Consider the following 14,624-nt stretch of genomic DNA (forward strand, 5'->3'; position numbering starts at 1 on the left):
AGTTTATATTTATTCTTTGAAAAACAAATAGCCATTGTTGCTCCTCACATTTGAAACATCAGGGGGCAGATCCTTTTCCTCTATGACCTCCTCCCTACTGAACAAGCTTCCGGTCATTGTCAGGGGAACAGACACTGTGTCAGTATTTATGGTCACATTCAAAGCTCATTGAGGGCATCTGACAGCCTGACATATCGCTCTTTGCTTTCACTTTCTAAATCCTCCTGCACTTACCTGCTTTGCTGTGACACAGCCCGAATATAACTGCAGGATTTTCAGAGGTTTTTGGAGAAACTGTGAATGGCAAAAAGCGTAGAAGAAAGAACATCCCAGAGGAGGACAACATCAGTTATGCTGAGTTAAGAGGACTATCACTGACTCATTGCATTAAAGGGAAAAACATACAGCTTACAGATCATCAGGCTGCAATAAAATGGATTTCAGCACTTCCATTGAACATGCAAAGATGTCCAGGTGTGACAGACTGAATCCTTCATGGCAGAGTCTATACAGCATCACGTTTGCTCTCAGGAGTGAATTCACATTATGTCAATTAACTCTGAAAGTTCTGTACAAAAACTACACAAAACTGCAATTATTACAGTCAATCACTCAAAAACACAGACCACAACATGCTACATGTAGATGCCGCCAAAGCTCCATCTTTTGGAGGATCTTTAAACCCTACATTTTTGCCCATAGCTCCATCTTGTGGACAAAAAGTGTAAATGATTAACAAACGATTTGTCTATTATTATTATTATTATTATTATTATTATTATTAGTAGTAGTAGTAGTAGTAGTAGTAGTAGTAGTAATAGTAGAAGTATCATTGTGAGTACAGAAAAACGTGTGAAACTGAAAACTGTTTTTTCCAACATTTTCTAATCTTTAAAGATATTCATTTGAAAATTTCAAGAGTGAACATGCGTGACATTTATGTTTGTAGTGTGAGTAAAACTGTACCATAGCTTATATCTTTTTGATTCTGGAATCATTATTGTCCATCAGCTAAAATAATTAAATTGATATTCCTTGCCTTCTTTCACAGCTTGGGCTGGGTCAGCAACAATGCGGTTCTGTAAAGTTCATTTCAATATTGAGATATTTTATATTTATCAGAATGTTGTTTCATTGAACCATTATCTTCAAATTTTATTCCATCAATGAAAGTAAAGCGACATAATCGTCTCAGATACTCCTCCCGGACCTCCAGTTCACAGGAAGTAAATGCATGCGTAGTTCACGTTACCTGGTAAAATCCAAATTCACTCTACTCATTTTATTACTCTGCATTCTCTCCATTCTATAGTAGGTAAAAATCATATTAACACGTTCGTGATTATTAACGCTGGTCATACTCATTCTATATTTTCGCAATTTCTGGCTTAAAAGTCCCGGACAAACATCTAATATGGAAGATATATCTCTGAATAAACGTAGGAAAAGTATTTAAGTGTCATACAACGAGTAGTATTTGATCACATGCAAAAGGGAAAGATAACTGTACGATCTGTAACTGTATACTGTACAGCACGTTGTGTTTTTTTTCCTCGTGAAGAAAGGTTGGTGGCGTCTGTGTATTCTGGAAACACAAATGTCCCACTTCTGGGTGAGCACACAAACTCACCGCACCGCCCACATCCCCTCGTTGTGTTCCTGTGTTCACAGACACGTTCCGCCTCCTCTGGAGATCACAGAGACACTGCCTTCCTCAACAGGCAGACTGTTCAACCACTGACATTGTTTACAGGTGCTTTGGTGACTTTGCATTGATCAAGTCAGTATGCTTATCGATCGATAACCCTCCAGGATCCTTCCGGGACACTGAGTAGCCATTTTGTTTGGAACCACTCCACAAACATTTTTACACAATGCTTTTAAAAACCAGGTAGCTACCGTTGCACGTTTGCAGAAGACACGCTGGGTTCATTTTTATGGCATGAAAGAAAATGTTTCGAGCGCCGTTCCCTCAGAAACACGTGTAGGTCGTGTTTTGACCAATCAGTCGTAGAGGCTCGAGCAGTAGGGTATAAATGTCAGGCGGTTGCCGTAGAGACGTCTGCCACTGAAGAGTTGAACGCAAGAGCCTGTGATATCTTGTAAGGTAAAGCTAGCCCGGTAATCCTCACTAAATGCCATGTTTTCCACAGTTAGACCAACGATGGTGCATTTCTGCTAATGTGTGAGGCGTTTGCGAAAACTGGCACAAGTTGGCAAAGAGCCCGTAACGGTAGCGGTAACCGCATCACAACAGCTAATGCTAAGTAGACGTTACAGTTAGCTATGCTAACTGCTTCTTGAAGTCGTTATTGAGAGAAAATACACGTGGTACGTAGTGCTGGCCTTGTTTCGATAGATAAAACATACTTGTACAAATGGCTGAAAGGTGAAATGAATAGTTATGAATGCGGTACCGATTGCCAGTTAGCTAGCGACCAGGCTAAAGTTGCCCCGGAACGTTAGCATTTTCCGGTATTTTTGCTTGTGTTAGCTAATGTGACTGCGTAGGTTACCAAGGCGTCATTCGTGCAGGGCGTCGGAAGAAGGTGAAGCAACAGAAATTTCGAAGCAAATCTCTGACAGTTATAACGCAGCTCCCCTCTCGTTTTTCTCGTAAACGTCCTCTCGGCGCTGTGTCGGTTTGCTAACGCTAAACTGGTCGGTGGGCGTGGTGGTGGCGCCTTCACGTGTTAGCCCGGACACTGTCAACAGTGCAGCATGCAGCCATGCGCTCTGCGGTACAGCACTTTCATCAGCAGGAGATGCCTGTTTACCGCACCTGGCGTGTCTCAGCGTGTCACAGACGTTTAGATTAATATCACAGCTAGCTAAAAGTTTAACGTGCTTAAATTAACTGCGGTGCTCCATTAAAACTAGAGGCAGGTGACGTGATGGTTCGCTTTCATATGTCGTGTAACGTCACAGCCAAAATGCAGCCAGCCTGCAGTCATGGCTGTTACCGTCAGGGTTTAATGGTTAAGACGAAGCTAGATACGTTCTTTAAAGACAGCCTGATGTGTCTTCTGACATGTCTCCATCAGTTTGAAATTCAGATTTTAGGTTATCAGGTTTGTGCTGTCATGTCTGTTTGTGGTTTTGGTAACAGAATTAATCGTTTTGTGTTTCAAAACGATCAAACAGTCAAATTAACGTTAATGTTTCGGGGTGTCCTTAATGAAATACTTACTGTGGAAAGGTCATCTGTTGGGTGGCTGCAAGGCAGCTGCCACAGTTTTTATAATCTCATGTTTAATATTGTATTTAAAGGCAGACATGCTGACCCGCTCCGCACTGAGTGCTGAAGCTTCCTACATCATTACCGCATCCCAGATTAATTTACTTCATAACTGAATTTTCTCGTCTGCTACTGGTTATTTTACATCGTCCAAAGCCTTTCTCTTGACAACTACAAATATTTGAATAATGACAGGTCACTCGCCCAACCAATAATCAGTTAACTCAGATGTTTTCCTTACAGTGATACATAATGCATTAAAACAGTAAGTCAGGACCATTATATGTATGGCAATTACCTGATAAATGACAACAAACAACTGATTATTAGAGGAGTTACTGACTACATGACAAGTAGTTTCATCTGCAGAGTGTCCAAAAAGATGACTATGCTTTGTCAGAATAACGCTTTCTGTATGAAATAACTGCTAACGTCAAATAGCGTATGAGTGACCCCTAAACTTGCCAGTGAATGACAAACTTGTTCCCAGCTCAGTGTGACAGCGAGGCGTAGGAGTGGCTGAAGTGTTGGTGATCTGCTCCTTGATTTTTACTTTGCTCCAACAAAAGGACAAAAATATGATGAATGGCAGATTGATTCATGTATGAAAGTGTTGTCTTCATTTCTTTAAAAAAAATAAATAAAATGGAAATAAGATCCAGAACTTGCAATGTAAATTTATTGGGTTGGGTTTCAAATGAAAATAATTGTGAAATAAAAACATTTCCAGCTTGCACTTTGAGAGAGATCATTTTAAAAGTGGCAAAGATGGCACATCAGTACAAATGTTATTTGGCCCCACTTTTTTGATCCTGCTGGGCTATTTTGGTCATTAGTTTGATATATAGTTCAGTTGCTTTTTGAAATAGGTTGAACAGAAGAACAGACTATTTCATCAGTTTTAAAGCTCTTTTGTTCAGTTTCTAAAAGGCAGGACTGCACTTTCATGACAGGTTTGTTCTCTTAGAACTGAGCAACAAGTTGTACTCGAGTGTACACAAAACGTCCTGAAGGTTATTATGACGCCAGCTTACATGGATACGCAGTGAGATAAACCTTGAGCTCAGCCTGCTTGAACCATTTTTTATGTAATTATATGGCACAGATGGTGTTTATGGGATGTACTGTCTGGTTAAACGGACATGGTGTGTCCTCGTCACCGTGTTATTGCTTTACCTTTTGAAATACTGAAAGTGTTTTCACGTTTGTAGTGGTCCTCTTTTTTCTGAGCTAAAATTCTGAATGGAACAGTTTCAGAGAGATGCTGTAGGTGGCAGTATCACCACGTTTAGCAGGACAAACGCCTCTCCTCAGCATCCACTGTGAGGAACGTTGATATCCAGACACTGTCAGCGATGATCTGAGGTGTCTTTGATATGACACAGGGAGCCATGAGGTGTAAAGTCATCCAGTCATCAATATAATTTGTTCAGCTTAAATCAATAGAGATTTGTTGATAATGCTTGTGTTTTTGGTACTGATGGTTATTTTACTTTACCTCCAGCATCACAGTGTCTTTCTGCCTTTACACCACAGAATCAATGAAACATTGGTTTGAGTGAATAATTAATGCAGTGACTTTTTAAATTAATAGTCCGTAAGTAAGCAATAATGGTTATACTGTAATCAATTTGAGGAGCTATTTTCCCACCATGCCCTGACAGACAGGTGGACACAAGGGCTGACTTTAGGTCAGTTATTAAAGGGCATTATAACACAGTATGGGTATACAGATGATCACATTCTGCCTGCTGACTCATTGATCCTCAGTCTTTCATTGATATCAGGGTTAGGATCTGATCATGTCTTATGAGAGATAAGTCCAGTTTTACATTCGATGGAACAGATGGGATAGTTGCTCTGTTAGTGTTGAAGCTTGACTTTTTAATTTTAAACTTAAGACAGTATCTGACCAGTCACGATAAATCTCTAACAAGGTGTTGAAGCCTTCACATAACAGCAGGTGTTATTCTATATTTTTGTTTTTGTCAATAAATCCAATGAAAAGACTAAAACTGAGTTTTCTGACCTCCCCACCCCGTGGTGCTCGCCCACAGTCATACTCCTACTTAAAAGCTGGAAAAGAAACGGGTCAAAAATTACACTTTTACTTTGAGTAATTTCAGACAACATGTGTGAGTTGCATCAATTAATTGTTGGTTTTGGTTGTGTTGTGGTATGTTTGAAAATCTGGAATATTTCCAGGCTTTTGATGCACATGTTATGTTTAAGGCCAGAGGGGATTCTGTGGAAGCAATGTGAATGTCCTTATTAGCACAGTCACATTAACTGTAAATGCTTGTTTATGAGTGTTAAAGGGGGCTTGTAGGAAAAAGTTGCCTCAGGCCTTTTGTGGCTCCAGAGGCAGCTGTGTGAAATCAGATAAACTGCCTCAAGTGCTGAAACTTAAGTGAGTGTTTGCTGAGGCTGAAGACTGCGAGTCTGAAAATGATAAGATTTAAAGAAGTTATCTGGAGGCTACATTAGCCACAGCTAGCATAATCCATGCATTTGCGTTGTGGGTTAAAGTAGGCAGTAGGTTAAAGGATGTCAGATGTGAGGCATGAAGGCAGAAGAGAAAGGTCATAGATGTGATATTAAGAAGTGACTGTGACTGAATTACTTCATTTGTATTTACATTTTTACTGAAGCACTGCAAACCGCTCTTCACTCCTTGTTTAGGAAAACGTGTGATGAGCACTAAGTTGCAGCAAAACATACTACTGACAGTTTCCCCCTTCATGGCCTTTGGACAGCACAATGTCTGATGTGAAAGTGTGGCCCAGTGGAAATCCTCCTCCGCCAGAGGTCATCAATCCCAAGAAGCCTGGACGCGTAACCAATCAGCTGCAGTATCTGGAGAAGGTGGTGATCAAAGCGTTGTGGAGGCATCACTTTTCGTGGCCCTTTCGTCAGCCAGTTGATGCAGTGGCACTGTGTCTCCCAGTAAGTCGTAAAAATTGGCCCAATTCACGACAACATTCCAGTGTTTGAGCCTGAAGTTAGGTGGATCCAGCAGACTGTCTGTGACTGTGATGTATTCACGACAGTGTCTTTGGTGTCTTTCAGGATTATTATACAATTATTACAAATCCTATGGATCTGAGCACAATCAACAAACGTCTTAAGAACAAATATTACTGGCAAGCAATTGAGTGTATACAAGACTTCAACACCATGTTCACCAACTGCTACGTGTACAATCGGGTAAGATTCTCTGCAGGTCAGACTGTCTTGTCATATTGAGTGTTTTTATTTGATTACCGTGTACCGCTGTATATTTTCTTTTCACAGCCTGGAGATGACATCGTTTTTATGGCACAGACCCTGGAGAAGCTTTTTTTGCAGAAATTGTCCCAGATGCCTCAAGAAGAGTGTGAAGATACATCAATCACTGCAAAGGAACCAGTGAAAGGCAGAAAGAAGAGTGCAGGTATCCTGCACAGCAGCAGTCCCTTAAGATGATGTTGTGGAAGAACTACGTCATTAATGCATAACTGGATTTTAACTATGACCATGAAATACCCAAACACCCCCAAGTGTTGCCATGTTAGAACTATGCAGTAACGTCCTCGGCTCATTTGACCCTTTTTAAAAGTGTATCTGACTCTTGTGCATGTGTTCGCTTCACCTCCTGTCATGCAGGTGCAATAAAGCAGAGGTCCCTGGTGTCAGAAGTCATTCTCCAGCAGACAGTCACAGTCATTCCTCCTGATGCGCCTCAGTTCATCCCACCCATCCCGCTCTCTGCACACATCGATGCAACAGTGAGTATTTCATTGGTCTGCATGCAACTTGCACTGTAAACACACTGACTTTAAATCATGAAATTAAGGGTCTTTAAGAGTGTGAAACATGTAGGAAATGGCGAGTTTATGATTTGGTTCTGGTTTGTTTTGTCATAAATTACATTTTTATTTTAACGAATGTTTTCATGTTTGAGTCGAATACGTTAGCTGTAGCTGACGTTAACTAACGTTAACTCCCTGCAGACAGCACAGCCTGTGTTTGGGCTTTGAGCTGAAAATGTCAAAATGCTAAACCAACTCTAAATTCTTCCTCCGTGTTTTATTTGTTGTGATTGACTGTTTTCTGATTATTCAGATTAAAAAAGGATTAAAACGGAAAGCAGACCCCACTCCCTCCACCACCTCTGTGGTCACCAGCAGTGAGGTTTCCCCTGCTGTGGATCATTCAGCACCTTGTACGTTATTGTCCAGGAGAGGCAGCGGAAGGCCCATCAAACCCCCTAAGAAAGACCTGCCTGCCTTTGAGACCAAGAGGGTCAGACTGTCTGAGCAGCTCCGGCACTGCAATGATATCGTGAAGGAAATGCTTTCAAAGAGACACTATGCGTACGCGTGGCCCTTTTACGCCCCTGTCGACGTGGTTGCTTTGGGCTTGCACGACTACCATGACATCATCAAGCAGCCGATGGACCTGAGCACCATCAGGGTGAGATGATTAGGATGGTGCTGATCGACTGGGGAGTATAACATTATTTTCAATAATTTCACATCAGTTTTTGTGACATGAAGTGTTGTTTCTTAGAAAAAAATGGACCAACGAGAGTATGCCAATGCAAAGGAGTTTGCTGCTGATGTCCGACTGATGTTCTCCAACTGTTACAAATACAATCCACCGTCGCACGAGGTGGTCTACATGGCAAGAAAACTGCAGGTATCTGATTTTTATTTTTATTTATTTATTTATTTTTTAAAGATACCATGTGGAGCCGAAACACATTGTGAGTATCCTTAAAGCTGCAGTAGGTAAGATGGAGAAGAGAGCAGACTTAGCCTGAAAATTTGAACCAACACAAGTTCCACGTCGTGTGTGACTAGTGATTGACAGACACTCCCTCAGACACTCCTCTGGCTCTGATTGGTTGTTTTGTGTCGGACGTGGTGGATTCTTGCAAATCGCAGAAGGAGCAGCAGGAGCTGTTTTTTTTTTTCACAGATTACGTGTTTCATGTACTGCTGTCTGGGCATAGAGACAGTTTTAGTAAATATGACAAAAATTTACTTTTCTACAAGTTACCTACTGCAGCTTTAAAGCCCCACAAACGTGCTGAACGTATTTCGCTCTTCATGAAACATTAACAGACATGATTTCATTTTGTTTAAATTGTTGAAATCCGCGTTTGCTAACAGCTCCTCTGTTAGCGCATTGCTACATTTCTTGACACGTTACCACAACTAACTCTTCATCAGTGAAATAGTGTGAAATCATTTGCAGGACTGTGCTGAACTAAAAAACAACATGGAATTATTAAGAAAGAAAATGCAGTAGTGCTTGTAGCAGTACTAGTAGCAGTAGCAGCAGTAGTAGTAGTAGTAGTAGTAGTAGTAGTAGTAGCAGTAGTAAGGATGCCCTGATACAAACTTCCATTCTGACATTTTCCTTTATGCAGCTGCACTTGCACACTTGGTCTAAAGTAGGCTCACATTAACAAGTCTAATGTAGACGTATTTGACAGTTGTTGACAGTGTGTCATAGCTTTAGTCGTTGTCTATGATGTTTGAATGGCGTAGTTTTTTGTATTTAACATAATATCCATTGACAGAGGAATATCGGTGTAACGGTTGCAGCAGGGAGGTTTCCGCAGCCTCTGTATCCTCAGCATGAACTGAATGCAGAAGTTTAAATGCTGTTTACAGCCAACAGGAGCTCTTCACAGGCGCGGTGCAGCTGTGAAATGTTGCTAAAATAGTGACAGTTTTTGTGGGGAAAGTGTCTCTTTGCCTGCGGATGCATGCTGTGAATATGGGCTTCATTTAGTGAATGTGGTCACAGCTTAGCGAGGGGTTACAACCAAGAAGGATCCGACGTGGATTAGGCTTTCTAAAACCAGTACTGCTATATTACATAATGCATTAACAGATCTGTGTAATTACTCTGTTGAAGCATTCGTGTCACTATTTTATTTACTGTTCCCACTGAAGAAAAACATTTCTGTTTGTGTCCACAGGAAGTCTTCGAGACCCGGTATCTGAAGGTTCCCCAACAAGCCGAGGATTGTTCCACGTCTCATCAGCGAGGTGACAAGAGAAAAGGAAGCCTGTCGACCTCCGCGAGCTCTGGAAGTGAAAGCTCGTCAGAGGCCGAGAGTTCGTCAGAGGTGGCCACGCAGCTGGCCAATCTGGAGGAGCGGGTTGGTATATGCACGACAGTGACTGTGCAAACGGCTTTTGAGAAGATGTTCACTTGAGTGCATTTGACCTAACTGTCTCATTCATGGCTGGCCTTTCAGCTGAAGGCCGTCAGTGAGCAGCTGAAGAAACTTACCCAGGAGCCCCTGATGAAACCAAAGAAGAGGGACAAGTTGAAAAAGGAGAAAAGAGCCAAAGAAAAGGATATCGCTAGACTAAAGAACAAATTCTCCAAATGCAAATCTGTTGTAGAGAAAATGGCCAAAAACAAGAGCTCTACTTTGAAGTGAGCCCCATTTGCTCTTTTAACATGGTTTATTTTATTCTTCTTATATTTCTATACTTTATTCCAAATCATGTACTATGGCTAACTTTTAGATGTTTTGTATGCATGTCCACAAATGGCAACAGACACAATATTAATGGGGCCTTACCTCTGAAATGTGAGGATGAGGTCCCATCAACACCAGTGACTTACCAGGAGAAGAAGCAGCTGAAATGGGACATTGACAAGCTCCCTGGTGACAAACTGGGCACGTTGGTGAGCATCATTCATGCCCGGGAGTCCTGTCTGCGACACTCCACTCTGGAGGACATTGAGGTTGACTTCGAGGTGCTGAAGCCGTCCACACTGAGAGCCCTGCAGAGGTTTGTTGCGGCTTGTATGAAGAAGAAGACCGTCGGCAGTAAGTGCAGCTCAGTCCTGCAGCTTTTAAAAAATCAGCTCCTCTGCTTCTCCTTACTTCTCTTTGCAGTGACAATAAAGAGTTCATCTCCTCTGTCCTGCAGAAAAAAAGCCGGTGAAGCCCACAGGAGGGATGCAAACTGCAAAGGATGCTGGGAAATCTCAAGTTGCCAATAAAGAGCGGCACCTGATTAAGAAAAAAAAGCCAGTAGGTAAGAGCTGAATTTGACTAACAGTGTAATCATCAGTTATTTTTCCACGTGTGAGACGCTGGGTGTAAAAAATGAGAGTTTTTTTCATTAACAGTGAAAGCGAAGCCGTCTCCTGACCTCAGCTACCCTTCATGCCTCAGTGACGGCGGCAGCAGCTCATCATGCAGCTCTGACAGCAGCAGCAGCAGCAGCAGCAGTCCCTCCAGCCCTTCTGACAGCAGTGACTCTGAATCAGGTTAGCTGCTCTCCCCGAGCTCTCTCTGCTCACCCCCCCTTGTTTTACCTTGCTGCTGAAATACGAGCTAATACATGGGCACAGTTCACCTGGGGGCTGACTGCTACACCCCAAACCCCGTTTCTTTGGGTTGCACAGCAGATATTAAATCGTCTGATATTTTTGCAGATTCAACAGGTGTTTGCACCTTTAGTAATCTGTCTTCACGGAGGAGGCGCACACATCTGTGGGCCGATGTGAACGCAGGGGATGATTACAGCGAGCAAGAACAGTTTCAGTGTGCTGAGATTGAACCGTGACGTCATACTTAAATGTCTCACATGACTGAAGGGAAACGTCATGAAATGTTTTATTGAGACAGTTTTGGAGAAGAAGGTCTGACGCTCGACTCCGCAGACTGAACTTCTAATGTGTGTTTCTTTCAGTGCCAAAAACAAAGAAGCAGAAAAGTAAAGACTCCTGCCAGAAGGTTAGGACGAAGGTAAAAGCATTCAGTGTCTGCTTCCTGTCATCACCTGATTCACGGTCACATGACCTCGCTGCTCACCATGAAACTGAGAGTGCGATTTCTTTTTAAGTCAAAGGTGACTCGTGCTGCCGGCTGTAAGCAGATATCAGAGACTAAAGATTTGACGAAAGCCTCAGTCAAGCCTTGTCAGCCTCCTCCTGCTGTGCAGTCCTCAGCAGCACAAACCAAAGGCCACCCGACAGCCCATAATACAGACCAGGCCTGTGAGGAGCCGGCTTTGTCACCTCCAGGTACTGCTTACATTTATCCTTTTTGTGTTTTAACTACAGGGAAGTCAGATTTGTCACGAAGTGCAGATTGATTTGGCTTCTTCTCCTTCTGTGCCGGCTTTTTGTTTCAGTCCCTCTGAGAGCATCGACGCCTCCCAAAAACCCTGAGCTCAGCTTCTTTAGCTAACAGCTCATTGAGATTCCTTATTCCTCCCTCACTAACAGTGGCTCCACATCCTGAATAGTCCAGATACATCCGGTGAACCTTCCTCTGTTCCTCTTTAATTCCCCCAGATGCTCAGTGTCCTTCGGAGACGAGACGCTCTCAGTTCTAAACGGGCTGAACGGGACAGTATGGTCGCTTTCACTGTGCTCTAACGCCTGCTGGATGTTTGTCTGAATGCACAGTCGCTCCTGGCCTCTCACATGGTTACGATGTGTCCTGTTTGTCAGATTTGTCTGCCCTTTTGTCCCCCATGGCGTCTCCAGGAGTTTTGCTGGACTGGGCCGCTGCCAGATTCGAGGTACTTCTGATGAACACTCCAAAAGCACAACTTCGACAGTTAAAAGGCAACTTTTAAATCTCGTGACACACTTGTTGTCATCTCTGAACCGTTTCTTTAAACGACCCGTGTAGCAATAAGATCACACAGCTCAGTTTATTGATCCTTAAAGGTTCATTTAAGGCCTCACTGTTGATCACTTTGCAGTGTGATTTAAAGCTCCAGTGTGTAGGATTTAGGACGACCTAATGGCCAAAATGGAAAATGATCGTCATAATCATGTTTTTGTTGCTGTTGAATCACCTGAAACTCAGAATCAGTGTGCTTTGGTAACCTTAGAACGAGCTCTTTATATATGAAGAGAGGGCGGGTCCTCTTCCTCTTCCTCTTCTTTGACCCATCGGTTTAATTACAGAGTCGACTCATAATCGAAGGAGGAGTATTAAATGTTAAAACTAAATCTGGCTTGTCACCAGGGTCCAGTGCTGTCCCCTCTGAGGGACAGTCCACTGCAGTCCAAAGAGGAGACAGGTAAGTCACTGGAAGACGCTCACATCACTGAAAAATGACTTATACTCCAGCAGAACACTTGTTTTTAAGTGATTACGCCAGATTTCAGATACCCTGAGGATTTTCCCGACGGTCCGCTGACTCATGTGCCTCAAACCAACACAGCAAGTAAATCCCCTGAAGAAGAAAAACCACAGATTCCCAGAAAGGTTGGCGTCTTTTAACTGAGTTTACTGTTAACAGAAGGGGAGTGTAAGAGCTTTTTCCTGATGTGTTGAAGAATAATTCTGCCGCTCGCACCAACAAGGATCCATTTTAAACTGATCTGAGGTGACACGTTTTAATATGAAACTCCACGAAGATCTTTGATTTGAAGATTAATACATGTTCAGAAAGATAGAGACAAAAATAAAAGAATATTTATTTTTTCAACACAGAACTTTTAGAAATGAAAACACAGACAAACTTTGATTTGAAAAGGTGATTATGCTTAATATTAATTCCAGACCTACATCTTGCAGTTTGTTTCCACCAGGGGGCATCAGAGTATCATCCATAACAACATCTGATGTTTTTCTGCCCTCTAGAGGCCAAAAATCAGAGACTGCAGCTTTAAAGTTGATGCTAGTCGGTGCAGCCACCTCTCATTTGAAATGAGCTGAACGTGGAACTTTGTCTCGTTTAGGACGTAGTTCTGAAAAATGCTGAGTCCTGGGCGAGACTGGTGAGGCAGTCAGTCACGCCAGCTGCAATCAAGTCCTCGAAGGAAAGCTTCCAGCAGTTCCGAAAGGCGGCCATAGAAAAGGAAGAACGTGAGAAAGCACTGAAGAAGAAACAGGTGGAGGGAAACAAGGAGAGCAGGTACTCAGTGTATATTCAGCCTGTTTATTTCATTTTGCTGCCACGAGACTACAGTGTTCAGCATAAGTCAGGGTGTCCAAATCCCAGTTTTTGAGAGGATGCCAATTTTTCCAAGGATTATTTCCCTGTAAACTCTCAATGGTTGATTTTAAAGAGATGCTTCCAAATAACTCGGACTCTCTCCTGCTAGTTTACCAGACTCGTGTAAAGCAGAAGCAAATCCACAACCCGTGAAAGAGGATCCTGATTCACCAGAGAGCGTTTGCACAGAGGCCGACTTAGACGCTAAAGAAACTGAGCAGCCGCCACCAACGTCCCCCACAGAAACACAACCTGTGAGCACACAGTGCTCGGTGGACAGGGAGCGAGAGATGGCCCGAAAAAAGGAGCAGGAGCGTCGCAGGCGAGAGGCCGTGAGTACCCTCACCCATGTGTTGGTGTCAGATCGTTCTCTCCTCGGTGAGAAGGCCTTAACCTCTCTGTGGTTTATTGTCTCTTCAGATGTCTGGCATTGACATGACGATGCAGCGGGACATCATGACTACATTTGAGCTTAACCTGGACTAGAAAGAAACCTGGATTAACCTGTTGGGTCTTTCTCAGGCACAAACGACAGCTTCACATCAGCCTTACGTCTGTTCTGGAGACTTGAAAATAAAACGTTAGCTGTGAAATCGACGTTCAGTGAAACGTAAACGGGTCTCGCCCTCGATTCTCATTGGGTTGCTGAACGTCGCCGCTGAATCGCACTTGAATATGAGATGTTTGGGGTGAAGCAGGATCAGAGTTCAAACCTGAATCACGTCTTTTGTGCATGTTTGTTCTGTTTTCACATTCAGACGCCGACAGCTGTTCATGACTCCCTGACAGCTGTGGTTGAAGTGCCACCTTGTTGTCTCGTTTGCTGACGTGTGCAGTGTCGTGTAGCTCTCCTGTCGACTCCACTGGATGAACCCCGTTTTCCCGCACGCAGAGATAATGATAACACTGGTTTGTACGTATACGTCACATGCACGCATGACTTTTTCTTTCAAAAACATGCAGGCACAGAAGAACATGAACATTTTGAACGAAGTTTGGTCGATCCACGCCAAAGCTTGAAAATGCCCTCGTTGTGTTGACTGGACACGCTCTGCACTTTGTCGTTCACACGGTTCCGGCTGTTCCAAAGCTGTTTTTGGAGATATCAACATATTCTGTATGTTACAGTTTGTATAAGCTAAAATAAATTTCTTTTGTTTTGTACTCAGAATAATAAAGCTATTTTCACTAAGCGATCTGCATCCCTTCGTCTCTACATCTTAGAATGGAAGTCTGCTGCAAAGTGCATCATTTCATGTGGCCGTGTTGAGTGACAGCTGGCCGCTTGGTTTCAGCAGTCAGGCTTCATTTGTCCCGCCTCAGCTCCACCCACGCTCCACCTCTCTGTGGGTTAGCAGAACAGAAACCTATTGGTGATGGAGACTATGCCCACATAGAGCACATGT

The 14,624-nt window shown here is 43.0% G+C and overlaps 1 protein-coding gene across 6 annotated transcripts; it reads left to right on the forward strand.

The window, feature by feature from the left end:
- Positions 1-1,885: 1,885 nt before the first annotated feature.
- brdt (bromodomain, testis-specific) lies at positions 1,886-14,411 on the forward strand. 6 transcript variants are annotated; one of them, XM_076726692.1, is made up of 20 exons: positions 1,886-2,102; positions 5,995-6,184; positions 6,308-6,445; positions 6,533-6,671; positions 6,884-7,005; positions 7,343-7,693; positions 7,790-7,918; positions 9,213-9,395; positions 9,495-9,679; positions 9,805-10,079; positions 10,183-10,290; positions 10,385-10,525; positions 10,951-11,006; positions 11,104-11,284; positions 11,717-11,787; positions 12,243-12,297; positions 12,379-12,485; positions 12,962-13,137; positions 13,328-13,550; positions 13,639-14,411. In XM_076726692.1, the coding sequence occupies exons 2-20, from the start codon at positions 5,999-6,001 to the stop codon at positions 13,702-13,704; spliced, it is 2,892 nt and encodes a 963-aa protein (XP_076582807.1). In that variant the 5' UTR covers positions 1,886-2,102; positions 5,995-5,998; the 3' UTR covers positions 13,705-14,411. The 6 variants fall into 6 exon arrangements, with proteins under 6 accessions (XP_076582807.1, XP_076582803.1, XP_076582806.1 ...); XM_076726688.1 differs by having other exon boundaries at positions 1,975-2,107; positions 5,921-6,184; XM_076726691.1 differs by having other exon boundaries at positions 1,975-2,107; positions 5,921-6,184; positions 10,951-10,994.
- The last annotated feature ends 213 nt before the right edge of the window (positions 14,412-14,624 follow it).

The sequence above is a fragment of the Chaetodon auriga genome, chromosome 3 (assembly GCF_051107435.1).
Source record: "Chaetodon auriga isolate fChaAug3 chromosome 3, fChaAug3.hap1, whole genome shotgun sequence".
Classification (NCBI taxonomy): domain Eukaryota; kingdom Metazoa; phylum Chordata; class Actinopteri; order Chaetodontiformes; family Chaetodontidae; genus Chaetodon; species Chaetodon auriga.

Excerpts from the sequence above, each read along its gene's own strand:
- brdt (XM_076726692.1), top strand. The coding sequence starts at position 5,999 with ATGTCTGATGTGAAAGTGTGGCCCAGTGGAAATCCTCCTCCGCCAGAG. Across the intron at positions 6,672-6,883 it reads AGGCAGAAAGAAGAGTGCAG|GTGCAATAAAGCAGAGGTCC; the intron begins GTATCCTGCACA and ends CCTGTCATGCAG. Across the intron at positions 9,396-9,494 it reads TGGCCAATCTGGAGGAGCGG|CTGAAGGCCGTCAGTGAGCA; the intron begins GTTGGTATATGC and ends CTGGCCTTTCAG.